Genomic DNA, 21854 nt, shown 5'->3' on the forward strand with positions numbered 1-21854 from the left:
TTTTGGTATATTTCATTAATTGAGAAATCCTTTTGTTGGGGTATCATCGAATGAGGCTGTCGAATATGGGTCTTCGTAATTACTGGGATATTTGCTTGGAGGTGTTGACCGTGGATCACTATCAGGTGGCGACTGCGAGTTTTCAAAGAATGAGTCTTCCAATGTGTTGTTTGGTAACGGCATCAGGGGTATTGATTATGGATCATCCGCTTCCATTTGTTCTTGGGTCAGTTGAGGTTGGGCCACAACATTAGATATGTTATTGGTCTAGTAGGTTGTAGTAAGTGGCTCATCTATTGTATCTTCAGTCTAAACCCACGATTTCGATTCTTCAAACACAACATCTCTAGCAATTACAATCAGGTGATTCCTGGGATTGTACAGTCGATACCCTTTTTTTCCTTCTTCCACCCCCAAATAAACCATGGTTTCACTCCGGTCACTTAATTTGGATACGCCCCGTAATTTCTTGACAAAACCCACACACCCAAAAACCTTAAGGTGTGCCACCGAAGGCTTTGAACCCTTCTAAGCCTCGTACGGGGTCACGTCCTTGAGTGCCTTTGTTCCAGTTTTGTTCAGCAAGTATACCGAGTGTCTCACCGCCTCACCCTAGAATTGATCTGGCATCGTCATGGCCTTGAGTAACGATCTCGTCATCTCCAGAACCGTTCGATTGCGACGTTCCACTATGCCATTTTGTTGGGGGGTATGTGGAGTCATTAGTTGTTGTCGTATTCCAGCTTTTTCACAAAACTCCAAGAATTGGTTGGAGTTAAATTCTCCCCTACGGTCGGTTCTTAGCATCCTGATCGTATGGCCACTCTCCTTCTCTACTTGTAGTTTGAGAACATCCCAAAGGCCTCATCTTTGGTTTTGATCAGGTGCACCCACATGTATCTGGAATAATCATCGACAATTAGTAAAAAGTATTGATTGTAGCCCTTTGTTGCAGGTGTGATGGGTCCACAGAGATCCACGTGTAACAATTGGAGTGGTTCCTTAGCTCTCCATTGGGCCGCCTTTGGAAGGCTTTGTCTAGATTGCTTACCTACCATACATCCTTCACACACCTGTGATGGATGAGTTACTAGAGGCAGTCCTATCACCATTTGCTTCCGTGTCATTTCTTACAACATTCTGAAATTCGTGTGGCCCATACGTGCATGCCACAGCCATGAGTCATCAACCATACTCACAGACAAGCACGTAGGCTTCCCAGGTGTGAGTTTTATCTTATATAATCTATTTCTTAACCTCTGTACCTTCATGATCAACCGACCAGTTTCATCATACATCTTCAGGAATTCCCTCTTCATTCCTATATCATATCCCTCCTCAGTCATCTGTCCCAAGCTAATTATATTGCTATGTAGAGCTGGGATATAATATACATCTGGGATAATAAACTGATCACCATTTTTGCAATCAAACAATAGAGTACCTTTCCCCTTGATAGGAACCTTAGATCTGTCTCCAAATCTTACTTGTCCAGTCACCTTTTCATCTCGTTCTGCAAATAACTCTTTAGAACCAGTTATGTGGTTACTAGCCCCATTGTCTAGGTACCACATGTTATTATCTTCTATTTCTTTTAATTGATTCGAATACACCTTCTCCTCATTCAGAAGGACCATACTTGTATTTTCTTCTCTATGTACGGTTAGCAGCAAATTAGGTCCATCTGTATTTGTAGCTAAGTTCACCTCCTGATCTTGCTGCTTTTTGGCTTTACATTCGGAAGCATAATGGCCAAGTTCTTGGCACTCGAAACATCTTATATGGCTTTTGTCGCGTGGTTTCCGGTTGGAGTTATTTGCTTCCTGTCGTGAACTACCACCAAAACATCCGCCTCTTCCACGAGTCGACCCCCGACCCCGTGAACCGCCTCTTCCGCCTCTGTCACTGCTTGCCCCTATCCCCCGACCCCCGGTCTTGCTTGGACTTCGATGACTTGAGGAGACCTCCGACTTTGCAAGTAACAAGGCATTATCACCACCTGAGTTTGCCTTCCGGAGTCGGAGTCGATCCTCATAAGCCTTTAAGTGCCCAATTGCCTCCTCGAATGGCATGGACTCCATGTCGGAGCTTTGTTCAATTGAAGCCACATGATTTATAAATTTTTCCGGAACAGTGTCAAATAACTTTCTCACCAATTCTTCATCTTCCAAAATTGCCCATGCACTTCCAAACTTTGAGATCATAGCTGATATATTCCCTTCATATTCATCTATGGTCTCTGTTTCTTTCATTTGGAGTGCTTCGAACTCGCTTTTAAATACCCATAACCTCGCCTTTTGGACCCTCTCTACACCCACATACCGTGACTTTAAAGAGTCCCAAACCTCCTTGACTGTCTTCTTCTTCGCAGCCTGTGCTAGCATCTCTTCTGGGATCGACTGAAAGATGAAGGCTCGAGCTTGCTTGCTCTTTCTCTCATCCACAACTACACTGGTTTGTGGCTCAATGGCATCCCACAACCCATGGGTATCCATAATGGCTTCCATCTTGATCGACCATGTATTGTAATTTGATGAGGTTATCATTGGGCATTGAAGAGGATATGGGCTGTCTTTTGGTGGATTGGATGTTGAAGCTACTGTCATGGTATCGTATCTAATGATCTTGGGCATACATACGATCAGAACCTTAAAGCTCTGATACCACTTGTTGGTGGGCAAGGCTTAATCTAACAGTAAAATTACCAGGGGTATAACGGGAACAAGATAGCCGAATGATTGCCTTTATTGAATGAATGAAACCGAAAAAGGTTACATGTACTTGACAGCTAAAACAATGAACTTTAAATAGGCTAAATACAACTGAAAACAGAAAAAAAAAAAAATAGCAACGAATCTTTTACTGGGCAAGTAACCCACGTGCCCTTTTATTCTCCTAATTGCTTGGTCAGCATTAAGTATCAAAGGATGCTAACAACAATAAAAAGAAAAGAAATGAGGCAAAGCATGCACAATTGAGGTCCGTAATTTGTTTGACATGCTATCATTAAGTCCCGTTTAGTATGCAGACAGGACAGGTTTAGTTGTGTTTGGATCAGAACTGGAACTATGACAATGGGACAAACATTGCAATCTTTTCCCTACTCTTGGTTTCTTGTCTGTATGAAAGACATAAATGCCCCTGCCCATTCTCGTCTTCGAAAAGAGCCCTAAAAAGATTTTTGGTTCCATTTGGTCCTTCCATGCAATAATATAAACAAAATTCAAAGTACAATAAGGATTCTTATGACTGTTGGTACTCAAAAACAGTCTTGATTGCCGCTTGGGATTAATATTGTGGATTTCCTTCCTTGGACGAGGGACACAATCCACATACCCGTTGTCTGGAGGCTTTAAATGTAAGTTTTATCATTTTGAATTCCATGAAAAGGGAAAAAGGGAGGAGGACCACATCGACGCATAGCAAATAAGAGTGCCTTCAGACAACTGCTCTATGGACTATGTCCCTTGTCCTTTCAACTGTGAACTGAAGGCAACCTGCATTATTAATCCCAAATGAAAATCACCATCTGCACACACCAATTCAATATGTACTGACAAATAGGAGTTGTTGTTCATGGCATAGTCAAATGGGAAGGAGGTCAAAGAGGAGGAATATTGTTTTTAGACGCAGGTTGTTCCAATCGTATGACAAGTAACAAGAGTTAGTTCATAAATTTGGATGAGCAATTCACACACTTTGCAAGGCTTGGAAACAATGCAAGAATGCAAGTGAAAGGGAAAGGTATATGGCAGCTACAAAAGAAAAACCTTTCAATTTTTGAAAACGATAGCTGCAAACTTTTTCACAGAGATGGGGGATGATGTTGCAATCAAATATGTCACCAAACGGGATGTTTGTGCTTATAGCTAATATAAAAACTCTTACAACATGCCTGTAAACTGCTAGCGAGGATGTCACAACTCACCTATGGAATCGAAAATATGGTCATTTGAAAGTGAAAAGGTTTCATATGTTGCACGACAAAGAGATGCTTAAGGGTGTTCCTTAGATAAGTGATTCCATTGACATGTTTGAAGTCCGCCATTAAGGAAATAACAGCAAGAAATCAATACGTCATTAAGGAATTGATTGTTTCAATTAATGCCATTAAGTACACATTGAATGCACAATATCAGTTACAAAATTCAAGCCAAGGACTAAAACTGTCAAGTTTAGCAAAAACGAGGGTTGCACGAGCCTGAATTTTTGGAGCTGCATTCGTCTCCACATGCCGCGCCCAGACACAAGTTCACATAAGTTCGGTGAATTTGGCCTACAAAATCCAAGATTCACACCTCTTGCGTGCGGCTAGAAGTTGAAGTAAAACCATATATACAAGCTTGTAAGCCTATCATACATTCAAACTTATAAACTCACTTGAGTATGGTCTTTCTACCAATATTTCGAAGCTCTCACGGAGAAGAACACAAATCCACTTAGAGTTATATATATATATATATATATATATATATATATATATATATATATATATATATATATATATAGGGTTAGGATTAAATAATAATCGTATGTATTGTGTGAATGTGTGACTAAGTTCTAGCATTTAGATTAAAAAAAATAAAAGGATATGATATTAGGATACATGTTACTAACATGGACTAGCAATTACTCTATAATTACACTTAATTAATTATAAAGGCAAATATTAAATTTTATGAAGAGAGAGAAATGAAATTTCCTTATATATTAGGCAACTAATTACATCAAATTAATTAATAAAAATCAAATCAAATGTTATATTTTATTTAATACATTCAAATATATGTTTTTAGCATTCGACGTAATGAAACATATATGAACTTATATTTTCAATCTTTCATTCTTATAGAATACGATTTCTTTCAAATATTTTTTTTTTACAGTTAAAATTCTTTAAGAATATTACGACATAAAAGAAGAAATATACACCAACTTATTTACTGTATTCTTTATGAATATGTAACTATTCTTAACGAATATGCACAATTTATAATTTTAACTAATATTCTTTAAAAATCTATAATCATTTTTAAAGACTACGTACAAAATTCATACTATATACTACTATTCTCTAAGAATCTGTAATGGTTCTTGAAGAATTTTTATTTGTTTTTTTTATGGTTTTTGGATGTCTTTATCTTTACCTTTTCACGTTAACCAATAAATCATTCAATTAAAAATTTTATTTTCCTCGTATAAACAAGAAAGAGAAAAGTTACAACATTTGGTACAAAGATTATATATTTTTTATTAGAAAAAAAGTTTATATAAAAAAAAAACAACAAAAAAAACTACATTTCCGATGATACACTTCACAAAAGATTGAGCATACTTGAACTCAACCTGTTCTATTATTTTTGTAGGTATGAAGATATTTGGGATTGAACATTCTAAAAAATTAGTATAAATAAGGACATAAAGTTAATTCGGTAAGTTGAAAGCTACATATTATTGCTTTGTTTTTTTACTCAGTAAACAATGATACATCTATATATATGATTTTAAATATATATTATTGCTTTGTTACAAATTTATAAGTTTGTCCTGTGTGGCCAATTTATGGTTCAAAATGGTTATATGTTTTCATAAGAATTTGTATATTTTTGACTATTTCCCTTATATACTATATATTTGTTTATTATCTATTTTTTGTAACGTTTCATTTTAATAGCTTATTAATTGATTCATTTATTCACCATAATTATTTATTGTTAAAGTTATTATTATTTCCTTATATAATGATTGGTCTAGAATTGGTCACACATTCATACAATATTTGATGATTATATATGATCCTAACTATATATATATATATATATATATATATATATATATATATATATATATATATATACACACACACTAAGATTTCCAACGTAACTTGTGATCAAATTTCAAACATTATAACAAACCCTTTGAAGCTTAAGACTTTCCAGAAAATGCGGAAATTACTTGGGAGTTCAAAGTATTGAAAATACAAATTGAGATTTTTTTTAAGCAATCTCAGTTTGGGTAAGGATTTGATAAGATAAAGCCAATGAAGTTAGGATTTCTTTATAAAGCCCCAATTATGTAGGGACAGTAGTTCACTAGTTCGTTCAAATTTCTCCTAGTTTTGAGTAGGGCATTTGGAGATTATGCTTAGTCATTGTTGATCTCTTTAATCTTTCTGTTTTGTAATGCTCTATATAAGAGTCAGGTATGTTATTCAATACAACAAAGCTTTGAGTTGAGTATTTGTGTTCACATATATGAAATCTTATTTTACAAATGAGAAATTAAATATTCTTCTACTTTTTGTTCCTACTTTTCTTCCTACCTATTTAAGATGATGAGAAGTTTATAAATTTAACAATCCAATCAAATTTAAATTAAGAGAAACTAAATATCCTCTTACTTTTGTTCTTATAAATCCTCCTACCCAATTAAATGATAACATGTGTCATATTAATATATTAATATATCATTAAATAAACATTAAATATTACACATGTCACTATTTCATTTGCCAGTTTCATTATCAAGTGTTCTTGTTCACTAGTATTGTTAATGTTCCCTCATATTAACTTCTGGAACATACCCAGAAATCATCAGCTCACAAGAAAGATTTTGTAACATTTTATAAACACACTCAGATTTATCATGAGATTTATCCCCAGCTACAAATTTAACAACTTTACCATCAATTTCAATTGAACTCACACCTGGATTCTTCTCAATACCTTTATTCTTCATTCTCTTCCTCACACTGCTTGCCTTATGCCAATCTTTTCCAGCAGCATATATATTCGAAAGAAGAACATAATTCGAATCCCCACCAGGGTTTACTTCACTTATAAACCTCATCAACTTTTCAGCCAATTCCACATCTTCAGCCACTCTACATGCTGCAAGAACTGATCCTAATATAACTTCATTTGGTTTCATGGGCATATTCTGTATAACATTTAGGGCTTGTTTTAACATACGTGCGCGACTATAAAGATCTACTAAACATCCGTAATGCTCGATTCTTGGTGTTATTTTATAGTCTTGTGTCATCATGTCAAAAAGTTTCAAACTTTCATCGATTAAGCCACCATGGCTACATGCAGTAAGAGCTCCAGTGAAGGTCACTTCATCTGGCTTGAAACCATCTTTCTGCATCTGGTAAAAATACTTGAGAGTGTTTTCTGGATTCCCATTAAGAGCGAATCCCACAATGAGGGAGTTCCATGAGACTAGATTGTGTTTAGACATGGTGTGAAATACTTGAAGAGCAAATTCGGTGCAACCACATCTTGAGTACATGTCTATTAATGAATTATTTATACGGATGTTGTTGTTTAGTTTACCTTTTAGTACAAGTCGATGAAGCCATAAGCCTAATCCAAGTGCTCCTAAATTTGCAGAAGCAGAGAGTGCAGAAACAATGGTGACATGATCAGGTTGAATTCCAGAAGCCAGCATTTCTTGAAACCACTCCAATGCATGTTCGTAATGACCTTTCTTTACAAACCCATCAATTAACGCTGTATATGAAATTACATCTCTCTCAGGCATTTCATCGAACACCTGGACTGCTCTAGTAATTTCTCCATTTCTCATCAATCCACCTACCAGAGTATTCCAGGTGACTTTATTCTTGAAATCCATCTTCTCAAAGCACAAGCAAGCAATGTCTACCCGATTGCATTTACAGTACATATCAATGATAGCCGTACCCACCTTGACGTTATCTTTATCATACCCGAATTTACAGACGAGAGCATGAATTGAAGATCCAAAAGAAAGAGCATGCAAAGGGAAATCAGCACAGCTGGAGAGAAGAGTCACGAAGGTAATGTGATTAGGTTCGACTCCGGCAACTCTCATACGAGTGAACTCCGCAGCAGCACGATCTAAACGACCGGTTCGGCAGTAACGAGCAATGGATGAGGTCCATGAAGAGACGTTAAGTTCACCGAAACTGGAGTCATCAGCAGTTGTATGGCGGAATATAGCGTGCTGTTTTGTGGGGATTGGAAGGATGCGAGGAGGATGAGTGAAGTGGTTGTCGTTGTGGTCATGTGGTGGTGCACAGATGGTAAGTGTTGAGGAAGCAAAGAGACTCATTTCGTTAGGTATCTTATTCTTATCCCGTCGCTTTGTAAGCACAAGTTAATGCTACAGCTTCATCGTCTTTACATGTGATTTTTTTCAATATCTGCAAGTAAGAGCATACACAAATCCATAGTTTTAAGGGAAGAGTTACCCAGGTAGAATGACTGCTATCCTCTAACCTCCGCCGTGGGCTCTATCGGCTGCCGCTTTTCCTCTCAAGTCTCCTCTCCGCCGGAGTAACTAGGAAAGTAAGAAGTTGCACGTATTTGCTCACTCTATGAATACATCTTCATAAAATATATGAAAGAGACTCGAATGTGGTGACACTAAAATAATTAATATCTAGATATGTAATTTGCACTAAAATATCTAGATACATCATTTATTAGTATGAACTACATGATCATTAATGTGTCAAAAAAAATTATTTTGGGCTAAAAAAAAACTATTTTTTCTAACTTTAAAAGCTTAAAATCTAGTTTTTTAACAGCTAAAAAATCAAAAATCCAACATTACAAAACGACGAATCCAACAAATTTACGAATCAGACAAGTCCAAAATTACAAAAAGAATACGATATGTCCAAAAATATTTGACCAATTATGAAATTAAAGAAAGTGAAGAAATCTTAAAATTAGATAATGTATATATATATATATATATATATATATATATATATATATATATATATATATATATATATATATATACTAATAAAAGAGTAGTTATTTTGCCATGTGTCATTATATTAGACCTCTTAATTAATGTGTTGCCACTTGTCAATCTATTAGTTCTTCATTTTAAATTTATTAAACCTCCTCATTAATGTGATGCTATTTTCAATGTATTTATTCTCCATTTTAAATTAAATTTTAAATTTTATATTATTGTTTTCATTAATTCACAAAAAAGTCTAATATATATTAAAAATTATTTTTATATCTTTATTTGAATCAACGACTATAATTTCACATAACTAATAAAAATATCTCTTAATTAGTAATTTATTTAAAATAATTGATTAATAATTTTGATTTTTTTTATTATAAAATTTTAATTATTTTTATAACCGTGGTTCCCACGGGTTATAAACTAGTATATATATATCCCTTATCTCTATTCTAATAAAAGAATAGGTTTAATCTCCTATTGACAAGTGTCATACAATTATAACTCCTAATTAATGTTATATAGCACATATCACGCCACTTGTCAACCTATTAATTACCCATTTTAAATTTAAATTTTAGATTTACACTCTAATTACATTAAATTAATATTTGATTATTCATTTCAAAATTCAAATTCCAAATTTTAAATTTCCCATTATAATTACATTAAATTAATAATTGATTCTTCATTTTAAATTTCAAATTTCAAATTTTCTCACTTTAATTATATTAAATTAATAACATTAGATTGAAAAATAAAATAAAATTATACTTATTATAAGGTGATATAACTTCACGTGTTTATTTAAATCAACGATATTAATTTTATATAACTAAAAAAATATCTCTTAAGTAATAATTTATTTAAGATAATTGATTAATAATTTTGATTTTATAATATTAAAATGTAATTAATTTTATAACCGTGGTTCCCACAGGTTATAAACTAGTATTCTAATAAAAGAATAGTTTTATTCTCCTTTTGACATGTGTCACCCTATTAAGCCCCTGATTAATGTATATTTTATTCTTCTTTTGTCATGTGTCAACCTATTATGTCTCCTAATTAATGCATGTCACTTGCCAACCTATTAAATCTCCATTTCAATTTTTCAAATTTTAAATTTGTCACTTTAATTACATTAAATTAATAATATTAGAATAAAAATTAAAATAAAATTAATACAAATTATAAAGTGGTATAATTTCATATATTTATTTAAATAAATGATTATAACTTTATATAACTAAAAATATTTCTTAATTAATAATTTATTTAAAACAATTGATTAATAATTTTGAATTTTTATACTATAAAAGTTTAATTAATTTTGTAACCGTGGTTTCCACGGGTTATAAACTAGTATATATATATATATATATATATATATATATATATATATATATATATATATATATACACACACACACAAACGGGGTCCCCGCAGAAGTACGGGACGGAAATACCCACTTCAGCCCCCCATCCCGAAAATAAAAGGGGGTTTAATTTCACACTCGCCCTAGAATTTTTTAAAAATTTAATCTTGTACAGAATCAGAGTCCTACATAAATTTTTAACATCCCTACTATAAAGGTGTTTTTATTAAGATTATCTCATTTTTTTTCTTTTTGATTTTTTTAGCTTTGGTTAATTAAACAACTTGTTTGTTTATCTGAAACCGGGTTTGAAAAAATCCGATAATCCAAATCTGTAACTTTATTTACAACTTAGGTTATTTAATCCGAAAATGGTTATAAATTAATCTAAAACGTGAAAAAACATAAAATTTAATATTTAAAAATAAATAAATAATACTATTAGCTAATCTAAAACAGGTTTCGAGTTATAGATGTGCTAATGGGAATCTATAAAATGTTACACTTTATTAACAAGTTTAGATACAATATAATTTATCGTTATTCAACAACCATAGGATATAGTAAATTAGGCGTACTTAATGATACCCAATTATAACCAAGGAAACAAAAAGAAAATCATTAGTATGGTTATAAACTTATTATAAAAAACATATTTATTAATTGTTAATTTGTTATTTTATTTTGTTATGTTAACTTGTAATTAGTCAAAACTTAGTTGTTAAAATAAGTGGAAGATTGAGTTTTTTTAATGACTCGTTGGTTTTTTACTTGCACACAAAGTTGGTTTATGAGATTTTTGAAAGTTTTAAAAAATGTAAGGGGGTGTTTGAGATAGCTTTTTAAACCAAAAAATCTTTTCTAGAAAATAACTTTTTGATTTATGTCTTTTTCTAAAAGAAAGTTTTAAAATATATTTGTATAAAATTTTGAATGTACAAAAGGAAAAAAACCAAAAGTAATTCACAATTTCGTAACTTCTTAACCACTCATTTTTCTTCTTCTCAAAAAGTTAATTTAAAAGATCTTTTAAAGTTACCAAACAACTTTTTAAATTTTTAATTTTTAAAAAAAATAAAAGTCCAAAAAGTCATTTTAAAAGGAATATCAAACACCCTCTAAAAAATAAATAAGTTCTCCCCGTAATTTTAATGTTCACGAAATAGGTCATTCATGTCATTTGTATATACATAACACTAAGGCTATTTGATAAAATAGAACTATTCATAAACCATCACTAAATTGGTCAGCATTTAGCATATTCGATACAAACTCTACACAACTTTAAATGATTAAAGAACCTTATTAAAAAATCAAAATCATTCAGCACTAAATGGTTCAGGTTCAGTATTATTATCAAACCTATGAAAGTGAGTAACCATCTCACATTCCATTTCCACCTTTTCACTTTCATGTGGGAAAATGAAAATTAATTGCAACTTTTATCTAATTGATATCGATTTGAGTCTGAATCTCCAAGAAAAATACATGCCAAATTTTCGTAAATAATCATGTCATGCCATAACATTACTCCAATAAAATGAGGCTATGTGCCTTCATACAATTACAAAACCTTGTACAAACAACAACAATACCCCATGAGTAACGAGGTAAGGGACAAAACCTTGTACAAACAAAGATGTCCCCAAAAAAAAGGCAAATAAAAAAAAATGCCTAGAAAAAGAAGAAAAAAACACAATCAAGCAAGCATCAACCAGAATGCTCAAAATTACACAACACATTAGAAACTCGATATAATTACAATTTTTTCTGACACTAGGATACAACACAAACTAACTTAGCAAATTTAAGTTGCTCTCTCCACTGCAGCTCTATCCTCAGGCCCACCAAGCATGATCTGGAATACGTAACCATTTACAACATCAGAATTTTTTTCTTCAAGTAAGGGGTATAAATGTCTTTTTGTAATGAGAATGAGAGATGAAGATTATACATTACAATCGAAGGCGAATCTGCGTGCAAGCATAATAGCAGCATTTCTCTCTCTTTCGGACTCGAATGCAAGCACAAAGGAGAGGCCTATTTTTGGTTGCCAGAATGATGCCTGTGCTGCAGCATTTCCACCTCCTCTAACTCCACAAAGCTTTATTTTGGATCGGAAGAAGAAATCATATTATCAAATATATATTAATCAAAATACACATAAGATTTGTTGTTGTTTTGAGAAAGGAATTGAAATTACCTGCATAAAAGGGGAGTAGAATTCTTTTGCCATTGTTGTGTTATCCTTGCAAAGTTTCATCCTCATCTTTCCTACATGAAGCACATGAACTGACTCTGAAGGATGCTCTTCCCCATTCATTTGAACAATCACTACCTGATTCCACATCATTTATCTTTTTTTATTAAAAGTATATATATGAAGAAATTTGTAAAAGAGAGCATAATAGCTGAGCTGGCATACATTAAATTCGGTGTCATGGCGACGAACCAATGCTTCCACATAGTTTCCTAATCCTGCAGCTGTTTTACATAATTTTTATAAGTTGAGTTTGGTATAAAGCATCACGAGGGGGGCATTTACGTCTTTTCACAGACAGACCTGGATCAATGGGACCAGAGGTTGTCAAAGTGATACTCAACCCATCTGACATGACATCAGCTTCAAGTAATCGCCCAACATCAGAAGGTTCAGGAGCATAAATAGGTTTTGTGGCACCTAAAAAGTATAAATTTGGATGAGTTTTATAAAAAAAAAATTAATAAAAATACATCCAAAAAAATAATCTTAATACCTGAAATAAGATCCTTTTTTCCACCTTCAGAAGCCAAACGATACCACTGAATAGAACATTCTAGAAGATCTGGGGCTTCATCACAACATGGATGAATCTGCAAATATGAGCCTAAAGACTCTGTGCCATCTAATTCAAATAAATCGGGTCTATTTTTCTCTCCCTGTTTGCTCATTGCCAACTGAATACAAAAAATAATAATTAGATAATAATTAATAAACCATCTATGATAAATAATTAAGACTGATTATTAAATTATTTTGCCTCTTTCTGGAGCTTCAATGAACACTTAGACTTCTCTGCTAGTTGAGTTCGTAATGCCTGGAGCTCATGTTCCATATCCATAACCTGTGACAAGATAATATTTAAAATTAATTAATATTGCTGATTAAATAATATAAGATGATTTTTAGAAAATTTTATCTGATGCAATTAGAGGATTAAGAAACTGGATGAAGTTAAAACAAGGTTAAGTAGACATAAATACAATATCTGTCTTCTGATATTTCAATATACTATATAGATATGGTGTTTGATGCTTGAGCTATTAAACTCCTAAAATATAGGATACTAAATAATTAAAAAGTTCAAAATTAATAAAAATACACAAAAGCAAATGCAATTAGCATGGTGTACCTTACTAGGCTGATGCAGCATCTTGATCCTTCTAGCCTCTTGTACTTCCTTCATTAGTTCTTCCACATCCTAAATATATATATATATATATATATATATATATATATATATATATATATATATAGTTTTATTGTGACTATATATATATATATATATATATATATATATATATATATATATATATATATATATATATAACACATATAGATATAGTCACAATAAAACTATATATATATATATATATATATATATATATATATATATATATATATATATATATATATATATACTATAATGGATTGCAATTCATCCTCATAAATTAGCACTATAACTAATATATTGACACTCATAAAGAACAAAAAGAAAAGATGGTAAAAAGTGGAAGTTTATATTTCATGTGTTCCACGCTATTACTAACCTAACAAGTGTTTTTGCTTTTTGTTTTTGTTTCTGTTTATTTTATTCATTTCAGGAACTTCAAAAGTTTCCTTTTATGAAGTGCACTTTGTAATATTGCTTTAAAGAATAGCTATAAAGTAAAATCTACAAATATTTTAACATTGTTTATAAAACTCTAAACAAACAAACCTGTGTCCCTGTAGCTCGGGACATTTTTTCTTGCTCCTGAAGAGCTTCTTCCACTCTCTGAACTGCAGCTCTAGCTTTCTCAATTTCAGTTCTTGCAAAAGCTCTCTCTTCATCAACAAGCTTTTTTGCATCTTCTGAAGCCTACATGTAATTATAAATCTTTACCAAAACTAAAAAGCAAAAATATAAGAGAAAATTTATTTCCTTTAAGGTGTTGAACTAAAATAATGGAACAGTAACCTGCTTTAGAAAACTTGCAAGCTTCTTAACCTCAGCCTTTTCTTGAACCAATTCTCCTTCCCTTTGTGTCAATTGACCTGATAAAGCTTCAACCTAAACATAAACATCAAAAATGAAAATTTTTAACAACTTAATTCAAAGGCAAAAGTATGGATTGTGTTTATGTCATCTAAAACAAACCTACCATGGCAATAGCCTCCTCCACATCATCTTTGTTTTTACCAACAGCACGCCCTCTCAATGATTCAAGTGCATCTTTAAGCTTTTCTAAAAGCACATGTTTCTCTAGAGAAACCACATCTCTGAGCTTATTCTGTCCCTCATATGTGAATTGCATTCAGTATAACAAAATGATTTTAATATATGTGTGAAATTACAGAGGCCAACCTCATCAGATAACTTAGCAGCAGCAGCTAAACCCTTTTCAAATTTACTGGCAAGATCACGAACAGATAAACGATTTTGTTGATCTAGCAACTTGGCAGTTTCATGTCGAGTTAACTCCCTCATAGAAACTAACTTTGAATCTTCTTTTGCCTCCATTGTGTTGTTATTAGTTCTGGTTTTGTAATTTGGAAATCGGCTGGATGCAAATAGAACATCTGCTGACACTGGGGAAACTGCATCTCTTTGAGTTGTGTAGCTGAAATCACGTCCCATTCTTGTCATGCTTCTGGTTTAGATACAACTGTCGAGAATCAAGCTTTTAGTAACAATAAAAACCCTAAATCCATAAGTCAATTTCAGATAAACAAGTAGTATGACGTAGGCTGATCTGGTCAAACTGGTCAATGGAAAGGGAAAGGGAAAGGGAAGATCAAACAATTAACAAACGATTTCTAGTTTGCAAAATGCAAAAGAAGCCAATGAAGGTTTCGCCTGATGAATAAGTCAAATGAAACCCCATTTCGTCGTGGAAACGGAATAATAGCCTAATCGGCGGAGTAAACTATTTTATGGCTTGTAATTACATCATTAGTTAGAAGTCGTCAACCTGGAGTACATCAGACATATTTAATTAAACCAAAAGTCAACAGACTGCAAAAAGGAAGAAGGAGAAGAAGAACACAAAAAGAGGATGTTTATCAAATTATAATGCAGACAAAGCAAAGCAACCGATGAAACAACGGGAATGTGCAAAACGAAGGAAAAACAGATTCAATCGGTATTAAGTATGAACAACAGCAAACACAAAAACAGCGATACCAAACTGAACCCTAATTCAAAAGCGAAAATCAGTAAATTGAACCACCTTGAAGCGAAAAAGATGATTGTACTTACAGAGCATGTAAACAGCGACTAATTAACAACCGATGAGAGACTTATTCGGTGGATTCGCTGTTGAAATCGACAGACAATGCTTCGATGATGATGTTGCAAGAAGTGAGATTGGGAATTTGGAAATTTTAAATCCAAAAGAGTATTTGGTTTGCTTTTTGAAAAGCAGGAAAAAGGCGTAGAAGATGTGTAGTAAGTCCAAAGTGAACCTCTCAAAGTCTCGAACACATACAGTGGAGTTGTTTTACCCGGCTGTTTGGAGTCTTTGTCTTAAAATTGATTACGATTAGGAAAACATGTAAAATACTTTTATTATAATTTTAACTTATTAATCTAATATCTTTTTGTCATTTTATATATAATGGTAAAAAAATAATTTTGTTACTAGAAATGATTAAAAATATGTGTGATAGACTGATAGATTTGATAAAATGATAGAAGTAAATTGTGTTTTTCATACGATTAGCCCTAATTAAAAAATTATAATTAGTTATAATAAAGTTGATTATATATATATATATATATATATATATATATATATATATATATATATATATATATATATACTAGCAGTGTACCCACGCAAAGCGGCGGGACGCGTAAGTTCTTTTGATGATATGTTTCCTTTATAAAAATGTTATGTTTTAAAAGAAATTACATGTTTCACACAAAAAGTGTATACACCTGATGTCATGTTAGCCATTAATTCATCCACTTCTACGCCCATTGATGCAAATGAAAAGTTGGTGTTGTACGCACATATATTTTTCTAAACAATTTGCCTAATTTTCTTTTCGATGTGAAAAGAATGTGTAATTCGTCAAAAATAGATGAGTCTGCCAAATTTGTCTTTCGACTCATGCAACAAAAGCCAACAAATTCAACTTGTAGTCATTTTGCCCAACAATATCCACATATGTCATTAAACTTCACCACAGATGTTTTTTTACGGATACCGGCAAAAATAAAAGCATATGGATTCTCCAGGACGCTACCATATTGTGAAACCGATGGAGTGGCATTGCCATGGATACAACCTTATCGATCTGTAGATATTTGATTCAAATAAAATATCTAAATATAAGACTATTTGAATTACATAATTGAAGTATTAAGAAATAAATAAATACTAACTTGTTGATGTCAAAATTTGACTTATCAATTTATCTGTACCGGTAGATGGACATTGTCTTTAACACCTTAAATTTTTTGATAAAATAATACATGTATTAATAAAAATTATTTACAAAATAATATTATTTATATTCTTTAGTTAAATGCAATATAAATAAAACTAAAATAATTAAACAAAATTATTAGCCAATATATATGATATTGTTCGGTAAAAATCAAATACTAACCTATTGATTTTTAAATTTGAGTTATCAATTCATCACGTGAAGGTAGTATTACATCAAGCTGAATTTGAATACCTACGTATAAACAAAAATATCTCATTAAGAATGTAAATTATGGCATGTCTCAAATATTCCGTAAAAGATTATGGTTAAATGTAATGTTGTACAATTTAGATTTTCATTTGATAACTTCAGACATAGTTGGGATGTTATTTCTATACCTGATTTTGTTATGTTTCGTCTTGTCTGGCATTGATAAGGGTTTCTATTATAAATCAACTTTCTTTGACAAAAATCCAATACACATGTAGGAGATGCATCGGTAATATCCATAAGACTCCTATTTACTATAGGCACATTTGACAAATATGTTGCGTTTTGACTATTTCCTTCACCATTAGCTATTCGTCTCTTTTTGTTTTTCTCCTTTCGTCATTTGTAACATGCCTTGTTATATGCTTTTCTTTTTTCTGCAACATTTTTTATATGAGGAATGTATAACGATGGAATACTAATCACGATTGCAAATATGAAACATACATTTTGTATTTTCTGTATCAATTTGGATAATATTATTATGTTTATTTTCTTTACCATCAAACCTCATTGCAAAGTGTACAACCCACAAAAAATATACATATACTTTCTTTTATCCATAACAAATTCAAAAATAATGATTATTCAAATATGAAATTTATTAATATATTAATTGTTCCTTGGTTGACTTGAAGAATTAATTGACTATTGATTGAGTTTACCAAACATATACAACATATGAAATTTATCGATAAAGATGGTAGTTTTTAATTGATATCACTTGGTTGGTAAATTATATGTGTGCATATGGGTTGATTTTTATTTGAATAATATATAGATAGTATTGCTTCGTAGTTTGTTTATTTATCATAATTATAAGAAGCATGTAGTCAAATATATAAGTTGTATTATTCCTTTGTGTTAAAAATAAAAATATATTGTTCGATAAAAAGTATGTAAAAACTTTCATGTTAAAAATCAAAATATGTCATATTTTCGAGTTAAAGAAAAAGTTGAGTAAATTACACATCTAGTTCTACTATTGGATTTTTTATATGACTACCCGCTACCCGTTTGTTTACATTTGTTGCAAATGGTCTTTGGTTGTAGACAATTTATTTTGGTTTTTTGCCGAACTTATATTCCTATTAATTACTTTAAATATTATATAACAAATGAAATCTATTTATTACATTAACCTCAAATAATAATAAAAAAAAATCAAATTATTCATGTGAAATCAAAATTACAAACAAATACATTAAGTTCAGTATGTTGCAATATAACAATGTATTGTAATTAAACCCATATATGCTCAAACGAAACACATAAACACATCAAATATTTTCAACGAAACAACTTTGACTAAAAAGTAATTGTATCCTCTTATAACCGAACGAAATAATATTAGTCTTAGATATAAAAGCTAAAACTTTTAACAAATAATCTGTTAGAATCTCAATGGTTTAAAACTTCAAATACAAAGAAAATTAAAAGTCTATCAAAAACCTCATTTGTCCAACCATATCAAGCTACTTGAAATCAAAAAGAATCTTGGTAAAGAATGTTATCTGGAACTATAGCATTAGATCTTGAAGTCAAGAATGCTACCTGGAACTCAAGGATCTGATATCCATTTAACGAAATGAAAAAACAGAGAGATGATTCAAATCTGTCTACAAGGCTACCTTATCAAACCACTCAAAGTTAGATTCCAGATCTGATGTGAATGGAAAAAAAAGAGTAACATAAAAACTTAAACTTTATTTAAATCAACATGAAAATAAAGTCGATTTTCTACTAATCTTGCACAAGAGAATGATTTCCAACCATAACTTTTTAGTGGCATGGTTTTAAAGTCATTATGGATAAAATCAATCTTGTTGACAACTGTTTGTATTTTTGGCTTGTTATTTTTCCAAAAACAACAAAAATAGTCATCCTCTGTGCATTTCATTGACTTTGAATAACATTTCGTAATGCATTATTACTTGTATAAAATGTTAAACTCCAATTTATTCTAACCCCTCAGTGAATATCATCCTCTATGGATGCTTTCTAAATCACATATTTCAACCTCCTACTGAATGTCCTTCCTCACCCTCACCACCCTTATGCCCAATCCCCATTCTTAGTTTTCGACTTATAAACTGAGCAACTATATGGAAGTATAAGCAATAAAGAATCCTCTTGGAGTTTCTCAAAGCTAATGTTAACACAAACACATCATAAAAAGTGATAGTTACAGGAGATGGTTAAGATTTTAACAAAAATAGTCTTTGTAGAATTTAAACAAACGAAAAGAAAATGCATTTTAAGATGGTTAGCTTAAAATTTTCATTGCCAAAATGATATAAAATTATTACCTTTCTGACTTTGAGAAGTAGCATACTCCCACCTCAAATTTAAACAACAATACTTACTCATCTGTTTCATCTCTCTCAACTTGGCAACAAACTTGGCAAGTTTTGAATAAAATACACATAGATCTTCTGAAACATGCCATACATCCAATTAAATGAAAAAAAATACTTCAAAAAAAGACTTAAGAAAAGACTGTAACATACTTTCATCAATGGAGCCTGGTAAAGGTAACATCTTCTCTGACATTGTGCATCCAGCCTCAAGCAGTTTCCTCAACTCTCTTTCCCTCTGCAACTATTCCTTTAATGTTTCCACCTTCAAAATATGATTTTTCCATTCGATTTATAGACAGGATTTAGAAGGGCATGTAAAATGACAAAAATGTCATTTAGACTACAAACAGGTTGTCTGCCCAAAAGAAGGTTCTATTCTCTAAGAAGAAAAACACTAACATAATGACATCAGCACAAAGTTAGCCCTATTTACATAGGAAATCTAAGATATAACTTACATACTTTCATCATTGTCTTATGTATTACAGGCTTATCAAGATACTCTCAAGCTTTGAAAGTTGCTTAAGGCGAATGATTAAAAAAGAAAATTACTGGTATGCATTGTTGCCACCATCTATCTGATCAAAACAAAAGAAAATGATATCAAATTACTGAAAAAACAATCGAGTTCCTGTAATTACTGAAATGGAAGATTGAGGTTTAGGGCTTAAAATATAGATAGGTTCAGGGCATGAAATCGTTGCTTACCTTGAATGCAGAGTAGCAGTTTATGAATATGATGTTTAGGTCTTGAAATCATAACAACTTCTACCAAATCCAAGCTCTTAATGGGTCTTCATGCACTAAGGGAACCTTAATCTCGACCAAAGCTGGAACTTTATGCTTCTATAATCCAAAGAGGGTCCAGATCTGAAGTTAAAACTTTAGATCTAGCCCATAGTTTGTCATACCAACTTGATATTCTTATAAAAACCCTAAAACTCACTAAAAAGGGAGGTCTAGACTGAATAAACGAGGGTAATAGCTTAATACCTTCCCAAGAGATGTCCACCGAAGTAGATTCGGGTTTCCTCCCAGCTTCTTGCCTCAATCACTTGCTTCCCAAACTCTCCACACGAAAATCTTCTCTCCAAGCTTCAACACACAATGGGCACACACACACGAGTTAGAGATGCAAAGGGAGCTGCAAAGGGACTGAAAAGAGGCTTGAGCTTCTTTAAATAGGGGTGCAAACCCTGGAAATTAAGGTTTCACTTTCCAGCTCCTACTTGTCGAGTCCCACAAAGGACTCGCCGAGTAGATCACTTAATTCGCGATCCAACCCGCTGCTACTCGACGAGTAGGGCAATCAACTCGTCGAGTAGGGCCAAAACCAAGAAATTTTTATTTAAACAATACCTGAGAATCGGGGCGTTACAGTTCTTCAGTCTGTTAACCCCTTCTTAATGCATTAAGCCATTATTCTTCAGATCTAAACCCTGTACTCCAGATCTAGACTGGAAATGCCTCTAGAAGGGTAAAGTTTCCAACTTTAACCATTAATACCCTTCCTAAAGAGATTAAGCTCAAACCCTAACCCAAAAGGCCAAAGTCTTAATCCAAAAACCACCAAAACTACAAGATAGACCATGAGGTCATAGATCTGGACCATAGAGACTAATTGATCACGTAAAGTTTCGGTTTTTTATACATGCATGGCCATTAGAAGCTCCGAAAGGCCAAAAATGATGGTCTAAAGGTTACATGGGACTTCCATGGCCATAAAGTTAGCACATTTATGCCATGAAAACCCCTCAAGACCCTAGATCTGAAGTGTTAACCCATTTAGGGCGTCCAACTCCCAAGGACCATGATATTTGGACAACACCAAGCAAAATAACCCTAAAAGAAGATTTAATCAACTGCAAGGCAAGTTTCAAGCTTTATACTAGAAAAGTGTCGTGGATGAGGCAAGGATTCTGGATCTATAAGCTCCTTCTTGTGTCTTCAAGCTTTTCCTTCTTCTAATGGCTTCAACACACACCAAAAACACTCAAAATGGCTCACAATCGCTCATAATAGCTTTAGGGTTTCGAGGTTTAAGGTTAGGACAGTGGAGGCTAGAAATGAGGCCAACACCTTAGGGTTAAGGTGTTTAAAAAGGGTGCAAAACCCTGGAATTAGGGTTTCATTTCTTCTAGTCAACTCGTCGAGTTGAGACCTCCCAACTCGTCGGGTTGGTCACCAAAACGCGCAGTCCAAAACATCTCTACTCGACAAGTCTGGGGCCTCCAAGTTGTTCTATGAAAACAAATTATAAGTTTAAATACATACCAGGAACCAGGAGTTACAATAACGTTTTGCGTCAGAACTAGAGTAAAACTGGAAAAAAAAAATTAAAATAAAGAAAGCGTAATTAAATTATTTCCAATTGATGACTTGGACTATCACTCCTAATTGGCGCCTCTAAGG

The 21854-nt window shown here is 32.4% G+C and overlaps 3 protein-coding genes across 3 annotated transcripts; all 3 read right to left on the bottom strand.

Moving 5' to 3' along the window:
• Nucleotides 1-1130: 1130 nt before the first annotated feature.
• Nucleotides 1131-2606, bottom strand: LOC145049953 (uncharacterized). The gene has a single exon (XM_078998287.1). The coding sequence runs from the start codon at nucleotides 2604-2606 to the stop codon at nucleotides 1131-1133; it is 1476 nt and encodes a 491-aa protein (XP_078854413.1).
• A 3839-nt stretch (nucleotides 2607-6445) lies between these two features.
• On the bottom strand, nucleotides 6446-8397 carry PDE247 (Tetratricopeptide repeat (TPR)-like superfamily protein). The gene has a single exon (XM_079001301.1). It carries the CDS (start codon nucleotides 8095-8097, stop codon nucleotides 6550-6552), a length of 1548 nt encoding a protein of 515 aa, XP_078857427.1. The 5' UTR covers nucleotides 8098-8397; the 3' UTR covers nucleotides 6446-6549.
• A 3232-nt stretch (nucleotides 8398-11629) lies between these two features.
• On the bottom strand, nucleotides 11630-15853 carry LOC145053287 (stomatal closure-related actin-binding protein 1-like). The gene is made up of 13 exons (XM_079001302.1): nucleotides 15635-15853; nucleotides 14741-15041; nucleotides 14538-14666; nucleotides 14354-14446; nucleotides 14114-14254; nucleotides 13526-13594; nucleotides 13154-13237; nucleotides 12890-13070; nucleotides 12697-12813; nucleotides 12559-12617; nucleotides 12337-12471; nucleotides 12088-12237; nucleotides 11630-11991 (listed from the first exon to the last, which is right to left on the bottom strand). Exons 2-13 carry the CDS (start codon nucleotides 15020-15022, stop codon nucleotides 11941-11943), a joined length of 1491 nt encoding a protein of 496 aa, XP_078857428.1. The 5' UTR covers nucleotides 15023-15041; nucleotides 15635-15853; the 3' UTR covers nucleotides 11630-11940.
• Nucleotides 15854-21854: the final 6001 nt, after the last annotated feature.

This window comes from Lactuca serriola, chromosome 5, assembly GCF_051521515.1.
Source record: "Lactuca serriola cultivar US96UC23 chromosome 5, Lser_US96UC23_V15, whole genome shotgun sequence".
Lineage (NCBI taxonomy): Eukaryota > Viridiplantae > Streptophyta > Magnoliopsida > Asterales > Asteraceae > Lactuca > Lactuca serriola.

What these genes read in the sequence shown, in the direction of transcription:
- LOC145049953 (XM_078998287.1), bottom strand. Translation starts at nt 2,606, where the DNA reads ATGACAGTAGCTTCAACATCCAATCCACCAAAAGACAGCCCATATCCT.
- PDE247 (XM_079001301.1), bottom strand. Translation starts at nt 8,097, where the DNA reads ATGAGTCTCTTTGCTTCCTCAACACTTACCATCTGTGCACCACCACAT.
- LOC145053287 (XM_079001302.1), bottom strand. Translation starts at nt 15,022, where the DNA reads ATGACAAGAATGGGACGTGATTTCAGCTACACAACTCAAAGAGATGCA. An exon ending in TTGCAAGTTTTCTAAAGCAG is followed by an intron (nt 14,255 to 14,353) that starts GTTACTGTTCCA and finishes AATTACATGTAG; the next exon opens with GCTTCAGAAGATGCAAAAAA. An exon ending in GATTCGCCTTCGATTGTAAT is followed by an intron (nt 11,992 to 12,087) that starts GTATAATCTTCA and finishes TACGTATTCCAG; the next exon opens with ATCATGCTTGGTGGGCCTGA.